At 49.2% G+C, this 8505-nt stretch overlaps 1 protein-coding gene across 2 annotated transcripts in view; it reads right to left on the reverse strand.

Annotated features, from left to right (window-relative positions):
• ADCY8 (adenylate cyclase 8) overlaps nucleotides 1-8142 on the reverse strand; it is a 131409-nt gene extending 123267 nt beyond the window's left edge. For both annotated transcript variants that reach the window (XM_052788134.1, XM_052788133.1), the window contains exon 1: nucleotides 7175-8142. In XM_052788134.1, coding sequence (XP_052644094.1) covers nucleotides 7175-8110 — 936 coding nt within the window. In that variant the 5' untranslated portion in view covers nucleotides 8111-8142. The remainder of the gene's footprint in view (nucleotides 1-7174) is intronic.
• Between the last annotated feature and the right edge of the window lie 363 nt (nucleotides 8143-8505).

The raw sequence follows: 8505 nt of genomic DNA on the forward strand, positions 1-8505 counted from the left end.
TTTCCTGACATTTTTTGTTCTAGATTAGGAAGCACCACACTGGTATCTCTGTCTGCAGACCTGGGTGTTTGGACAGATAAGAGTGACAGAGCTCACTCCAAGAGATTCCTGGAGGAGCTGGATGCCCACATTTGTGTTCTCTTTCAGAAGAAATGTGGATTCTGATCAACGCTTTCCCTAAAGAGGGTACTGAGAAGTGATCTTCCTGGTTCACCTAAAAATCCTAATGTCTTTGCGATTCTTTATATTACACTCTGTGGGCTTTAAATCAGGTCCCTAAATCAAGCTGTTGGAAATCTCTGAGTCAGTCAGGCCCTAATAAGATCCCTTAGTAAGATCCTTAGTTCCAAGAAATGCTAAGTACTCAGTACTTTTTTGTGCTTGATCCCTTTTGACCAGCCAGGTCTCTTTTATGCCTGGTTTGACTGAGTGAGGCTGGTACCAAAATGCTTGAGATTCACTGCATCACTAATTCAGCAATTTGCATTCATCTCCTTCCTTGGGCCAGATTGCAATTCTACAGTCCCTTCTGCGCTGGGGATGGGTACAAGCTGCACTGCACCAAGAACAGAGTGAGTAAAACAGAGTTTGTCTCTGAAGGAAGGGCTAGATGAAAAAAGCAAAGGCTCAGAAGCCACGAAGCAAGGTCCTTGCGCTTCTCATTTGCAGATATATGACTACAAGAGTTTAAGCCAGAAGCCTATGTTGAATGCCACCATGCTCTTATGGATCCCTACACAACATGCAAAAAGAATCCAATGTCTCAGATTGAATGAATATAAAATAGCCAGCGTGATGAATGGGAGGAAAGTTAGCTAGGAGGGAACTACTAAAGGCATGGAGTATGTCTTAAATCCCATTTTTCCCCAGGATTTAGAGATTCACTGTGAAGATTTTCCCCTATATTTGGGCTTCTCAGCCCCAAGCCCCCTTCCCCTCCACCCCCAAGGGCACTGCCTATATATTTTTGTTCAAAAGCTGAACTGTCTCTTAAAATAGTTATATATCTTCTGTATAGCAGCTCAGTGACTGGAGGCTCACCCCTCATTCAGTATCTCCTGCCTCCCTGGGAAATGCCCTCCCCATAGGCTGTATTTGCTTTTGAGGAGTTGGAGGGGCAGCAGATAAGGAGGGAGAGAAATTCTCTGGGGAAGCTGTACCGCTCTGAAAAAGAGACTCAAGATTCATTGGGTCAGAGAGAAGGGAACCAGACTGTACAGTCTGCTGGTTGGGACATGTGCTTGAGGGAATGATTTGATAACATTATATAAAACACTAAAATGTTCAGCAAGGACACCACCAGAGTTGAATTCCTTAATCAGTTGGTTACAGAGTCAGGATTATTCTTTCTTTCTTTTTTTGGCCCGCTGGATCTTAACCTTTTATCTTCCCAGAAGAACAGCTGTGCTAGGAATGGGGGAAGATTTGCTTTGAGACTCTCTGGTGAGGTAAGAGAGGTGGATTTCAATCCCCTCTGGGGAAAAAGGATTTAAACCCTGGTCTGCTACATCCCAGGAACATCTTCATCACTGCATTTGTTACACAGAGGAAGAGCACAATCCCCTTTTCATCAGGCTTTGACATCAGGTAGGCACTGTGTGTGTAGTACAACTGCAAAATGTGTTCCCACTAGAACAGTGCTTGGATTCTGGCTAGGCTGCGTGGTAACTTTGAGTCATTGAGGCACTTCACGGGATGCTCAGGAACAGAAGTGCAGTTAAGTGCAAGAAGACTGCACTTAAAGAAATGTGATGTTAACAAGGTGCCTGCAGGGATGGGGTGCTAGGCAGGAGCTGATTAAGGGTTTTCAGGTTTGGAGTTTCCATCAGCCTAAGCATCACTTTAAAAGCTTAATTCCATTCTGTTTACTAGATTTCACCTTTTACATTAAACACTTTAGTGTTTCTTGTGCTTAGCCAGATATTCTGGAAATAAGGAAAATGGAGGAAGGAGTCCTTCCACTCGCCACCTTCTCTGCCCTCTGGAAAGAAAAGAAACCATTAAACAGTTCTAGTTTTGCCCTCTTCTCTTTTTTATCCAAATCACATCATTTACAGGGTTGAGAAGTGCAGTAAAAGGATGGAATGGAGATGTTTATCCCCTTCAGTCTTCTGTACAGGCTAATAAGGATCATTCCGGCATGATCTGCTGTTAACTGTCAGCTGTAAGTGCGCTGCTCTGGTATGTGATTATTTTGCATTAGATGCAGCTATTTTAGAGCGTATGCCTCTTTCTAGGCCATAAGAAACAGCAAGCAAGCAATAAACAAAACCTTAAAAACAACCCAGAAGCGTCCTGACAGCAGAAAAAATGTCACATCAAATCTAGCAAAGTAACTTTCACTGAGAACAAGTGCACTAACTGTTGTAGGCTGAAACTCACTGATAAAAGCAGGTTTAATTCATGTTTCTGCCTAAGTTCCTCCATTTTGGAGGAACTCTCTGAAGGCAATTAATCATCAAATTGTAAATATAACTAATGCATTTGCCCTACTTAGCACAACAATGATGCAGCTGCTTCAGAGAAAAGTATATCCAATTCTCATCTAATTACGTTGTGACCCACTGATACTGGTCAGGTGATATTACAGGATATAAAAGGAAACCAGATCATAATCCAGTCTAAAATCACACGATCGGGTTATAAGTCACCCACAAAGGACTAGGGCAGAAAAACAAATAGTAAATAACACTATGAAAGCAACCATAACGATAAAGGTGGAGTGTTTTGATTCTGATTCTCAGATGGCAGCCAACTTTGAAATATCCCTATACCTTACAGATTTAACAGATGCTTCACGAGCATTTGGCAGAAATTTTGAAGAGATGAGTGTGTTTTGTACATACTCATATACTGATATCTATGATCAGATTTTGGAAAACTTGTAACTGAAATATGCATGTAAAAGCTGCCAGTTGCCATTGTATAATTATACAGATTTATCTCTATAGGACTCCTTGTGACTTCATGTATTCTGCCTTTTCCTCTATTAATAACCCTGAGCGAGAGTTTGGGAAAAAAAAAGAAAGCAAGCAAAAATCGCTATAATAATTCAAAGAACTGCCTAGACTTGGAAAGACAGATGCTAACAGAGGGAAAAGAATGAGCTCCCCCAGTCTTGCTATTACCCACTTCAAAGTTATTTCTAAAAGTATTTTTAAAGGTTTTTTTAATATGTGTAATTTAGGACTTGATCCTTCAAGGTATCCCTTATGCAGGTGACTTACTCACAAAAGTAGGCTTACTGACTCTGGTGGAATTTACTCACGTGAGTGAAGAGTGGAGAGGATTAAAATCCAGAGTATGTTTGTAGCTTACATAATTCCAAGCCTGTCAAAATTCATATCTATATTATCATCTGCCTATGTTACATAACAAAAAGATGCTCGGAGTTTTTTGTTCTTCCCCATATGCCTGAAACACATATATGGTCCTAGAAATTTTGGACTGTATACTACATTAACACCAAGGAAAAAGTAAGAAAGAATGCAATACAAGTTAAACTTTCATTCTGGGGAATGTCAGAGGCCAAAACCACCCCCAGCACGGTATCTGACCAGGCACACAAATCAATGCACTTGTTTACCAGTAAGATCTTGCATTTGTTTCCTGACAGAATCTTGAGTCAAGTCAGTACCAGTGTTGCCTTTACCTAAATCATGGTATCAGGCCCTTATTTCATGCCTTTCCCCTAGCTGAGCAGCAGCACATTGCTCAGCATTTCAGCCTGGGGTCAGCTGGGTTTAAGGGTGGTCATATTTCCCCAAAAGCACTGAGCACTTGGCAGAATTGAAACTAGTGAGTCTACGTTTGTTTTGTTGTGTTTGGATTTTTTAAAAAAATTTAATTTCAAGGCAGGCTTTATCCTTCACCTTTACCTAGCATGCTGGTTCAAATTAATTTTGAGATGCAAGGGAAGAAAATTCAGATGACCTCTTAAGTGTTACTGCAAGAAAAAATGGTGAACAGTGGAGATTATTTGTATTCATGATAATGCATACTTTGTTAACCTCAACAAATAGCTGAATCAGGCAGTAGTACTGCATGCTTGTGTTCAGCATTACTAACGATTTGAACTGCTTGTGAACATATTTATCAATGAAAGCTAAGATTAATTAAGAGATTAAGGGAGAACAGATCACAGCACTTGATTTTCCTCTTGTATAAACTGTTGCAACTTTATGAGTTTAGATAGCCTTATAACTGATTTACACCTGTGTGACTGAGAAGAGGATCAGAACCATTGTGCCCGTGGCTGCTCTCAGGTACAGTAATAAACTGACTCCGGGGTAGACAATTCTTTCTGTTCAGAATTGAATTCAGTGTTTCCTCTGCATTAAAACCTGGTCCCCAAAATCAGTGGAAAACCCATTATCTGTACCGTGATCAGAGTTTCACCCTCTGCTTTTTATTTCATTCTATACTCTAATTCCTGATTTTGGTCCAGTGTAAACAGCTGTCTGCATCCTGAGGCACAGCAAGATGGTCACAGGTATTGCCACATAATCAAATAGTTCATTTAGTCTTGTAAGGCTTCTCTGAAGGGAAGATGCAGTATTTTACCTGGGAAAATAAGCCCTGTGATAAAAGAGAGTGCTTTGCCTGCAAGATCAAGAAACCTGTGCTGTCCGAAAGATTTCCTATATAACCCTGATGACACAGCCATTTAAATTCTCTGTGTTCACCTGCCAAGTAATAGCTACATACCCTTCATCAGCCGTAAAAGCCCTCGTTCTCTAACACTTGAAAGCGCTCTGCAGTTCTCTGGGGGAAAAAAAAAAAAAAACCCAAACAAAAACAAACAAACAGAAGAAGACGTGGTGCAACAACCCTAGGAAGTAAGAAAGCGGGGCCGCGCCTCTCCCCGGGCGCCAGGTCCGGCTCCCCCGAAGCCCCCGGGCCGCGCCGTGAGGAGGCAGCGCCTGAGGCGGGGAGGCGCGGAAAGCGCGCAGCGCCGTGCGCGGGGGCGCAGCCGGGGCGGAGGCGGCGGGAGGCGGCGGGAGGCGGCGGGCAGGCTCCCGCCGGGGGCCGCTGGAGGGAGCCCCCGGGCCGCGCAGCGCCGCGGCGGCTTCAGCACCGCGGCGGCGGACAGCGCCCGGGCGGCCGCGCATCTCTCCGCGGGTGGGGGGGGGAGCGGGTCCCCGGCCCCCTCCCGGCTGCCCCTTGCACCGGGGTGGGGGGCAAAGCCCGGGGCGGGGAAGGATCCGGCCTCTCCCGTAGGGGCTTGGAGGCAAAGGGCCGAAGCGGCGCATAATTAGGCGACGTTAAGCGGGCTCTGGGAAGGCGGGAGCCGGTGTGAATCAACACCGACGTGTGGCAAGCTGTGCGGATCCTGTTAAGGAGATTTATATATGTAGTTCATGAAGGCAATCATCTGGCTGGTAATCTCTCATTGTGCACCGCTCAAAGGCAGTTCATTCACACAACTGGCAAGGTACTGTGCTGCAAAATGAAGATATTAGTATCTCTCCTGAGAATTGTCTTTGTTAGGAATGTCTGTGGGAAATGTGTGTGTGTGCGCACGCGGACTGGCTAAACAGCTGTGGTACCTGTGCGTAATGAGATAGCAGCGCATTACTCATAGCTCCAGGATAGGACATGGAAGTAAATTAAGAAATCGGCACAACTCACACAGCTTTTGACCCAGCACTAATAGCACCAGCAGCGCATGGGAGTGGGACGTGGCACGCGGCTGCAGTTCATTCATCAGCACGTTACCAAGAGCTGAGGGACAACTCTGCGCAGTCTAATTGTCTCGCACCCATAGGGCTCAGCCAGGCACACACACTGGGGCAGCTTTTCCTAAAACAGGGTGAGCCTGGCTGCTGGCAAGTGAGGTCAGGCAGCCCACAGCTAACAAGTGCATGGAGGAAGGGGATGGACAGGGGTGGGCAGGTGTTTCAGGAGGGCCAGGGTCTGAAGGAGGTAGACATGTCCCAAGAACCATCATCATCAAAACTTCCAGGTGCAAGATGAGCCACTTCCCAGCTGCACATCCCAGCATTCACATAAACAACATGCCATCAACAACACATTCCTCTGCACCTTCCCTCCTTTGGGGATTATCTGCCAGTACCTCCACCCCCTTCTCCCTGACTCCCTGGAGCTAGCCAAATGGAGATGATAATCTGCTGTGAAATATTGGTAGCACAGAGCTGTGACAGTCTGGGAAGGGAGGGGGAAAGGGAGCAGCAAGAATCTCCAGGATGAAGTTGCCCTAGAAAGGCAGTGTTTTTTCTTGCCTTGCAGGGATGTCAGGAGTTTGATGCATTCTCACTTTTTTTGTGGAAGAAGCCAGGTGAGTGTAAAGTGAGATTAGTCCTGGTTTTAACTCCTCAGACCTATACCTTGCCCGGTGCCTCTCAGTCGTTTGCACTGCACCACCGCTCCCCCATGTAACCAGTACTCTGTCCCAGACATCACTTGTAAGGATGCAGCACAACAATGTTTGCCCAAGACCACCAGCAGAAAAGGCTTTTTAGTGCCCTCCAAAGGCAGCCTAGGATCTCACACCAAACCTCCAAGGGGAGTTTTCCCTGATTTCACTGGGGCATCGCTTTGCTCTCCTTGCAAAAGAGCGTCATGCTTTGCTCCTGTTTTCCCATAGCCCAGATCAAGCTGCACTGCACATATGAAAGTACCAGTCCTCCCAGCAAATCCAGAGTTAAAAGGCATAGAATCACAGAATCATAGGATCATTTAGGTTGGAAAAGACCTTGAAGATCATCAAGTCCAACTGTAAAACATGAGCAAGTAAAATGAGAGATGAGCAGTGGGAGAGTTTGGCTGAAGACGGAGTCATCTCATGCCATGGATCACTGCTGGAAGTAAGGGAGGGGAATAGTAAATGACCCATCCTCCCCACTTGCCCCAGGAGCTCCCTTCCTCAAAGCTATTTCAAGGGATAACAGTGAAGGAAACATATAAGGAGAGGGGGGCAGAGTGGTCAGGAAGTGTCCCCATCCCCAGCTTGAGGTGAAACCTTGGGATAGGCAGTGGGGGACTGAGGAGGGGGAGAGGAGAAGGTTGCATTTTGCCTACAGTCTCCCCTCCACGTAGTGAACCTCTGAGCACCTGACTAAAAGGGAGAGGACCTCTTGGGACACCCCACACCTCCTCTCACCCAGAGTGATGGAGAAAGAGGAAGGTTCCCACCCTTTTGTCACCACAGTACCTGGTTGAGGGAAGTCACGGCCAACCTGGGGATAACCAGCTGCATGACGAGCTGCAGGACAGAGGTGACCAGCCCAGCCAGGATGGCCCAGGTGAGTGGCAGCGGGAGCATGCTGTAGGTTGCAAAAAGCGTGAAGAGCACATAGCCAATGCCGTCCCCAAGGAGGCCACAGCCCAGGCCGGCCGCCAGGATCTGTGTGGCCATGGCCACCCAAGTGACCACACCGCTGTACTGCAGGTAGGTGTACGAGGTCGTGTCCTTCCTGACCACCACTAAGGCACAGATCACCACCTCGATGCCGGTGAAGAAGCCCAAGAGGATGCCCTTAATGGGGTCCATGGGAGCAGAGGCCAGGGTCAAGTGGAGGAACAGCAGGGTCAGCTTGGTCAGCACGTCCAGGATGTTCATGACCACCTCGGATTTGCGCCGCTGGCCCAAGAAGTAGCGCTGGTAAAGGCGCTCCAAGTCCCGAGACTTGAAGGAGTTGCGCAGAGTGGGGAAGATCACCCCGCGATAGGTATAGCCCCAGTTGAGGAAGAAGTCGGAGTTGCTGGGGGCACAGTCCAGGGGCAGAAAGCCCAGGTCCCCGCTGCTGCTCGTGCGCTCCGGGAAGACTTTGGTGCCTCCGTTGTTGTGGCGCTCACCGCCCAAACTCCGGCCGGCCGACTGTCGCCGGAGGTGGTGGTGGTGGTGGTGGTGTGAAGGGTGGGGGTGGTGGTTGGGGCAGCAGGTCTCCTCGGAGCTGAAGCCCTTGCCCCCACCGCTGCTGCTGCCGCCGCTGCTGCTGCTGTGCTCCTGGATGAAGCGCTGCTCGGTGATGTGGCGCACGGCCGTCTGCCACAGCAGGCGCTGGGGTCTGCCGCTGCCGGGGGGGGTCCTGTTGATGGTGTAAAGTTCATCGCTGTCGCTCAGGCACCGCACCTCCGAGAGCTCCATGGCGGTGACTGGCGGGGGGCAGAGGACCGGCGGGGGGGCGGGGGGGGGGGGAACGGGAGGACGGAGGGGACGGGGACGGGGATGGACCGTCTTTGGGGAGGGGAGCAGGGGGAGGGATGGAGTCGCGGGAGCGGAGGGAGGGGATGGAGAAGGGCGGGTGGCGGCGGCGGGGGGGGGATCACATTTATAGGCAGGTCCCTAGGTCCGGCGGTTTGGCTGGCGGCGGGGCTGTTTTGCCGCCGGGGGCTCGGCGGGGCGGCTGCGCCGGCTCAGCGCAGGCAGCCCTCGCCCCGCGCCCGCGCCCGCTCCCGCGGAGCCCCGCGGAGCCGCATCCCGCGGAGCCCGGCTGCGGCGCAGCCCCGGCGCCCCGGCGGGCTGGGTGCGCGCCCTCCTCG

Source organism: Harpia harpyja, chromosome 5, assembly GCF_026419915.1.
Source record: "Harpia harpyja isolate bHarHar1 chromosome 5, bHarHar1 primary haplotype, whole genome shotgun sequence".
Classification (NCBI taxonomy): Eukaryota; Metazoa; Chordata; class Aves; order Accipitriformes; family Accipitridae; genus Harpia; species Harpia harpyja.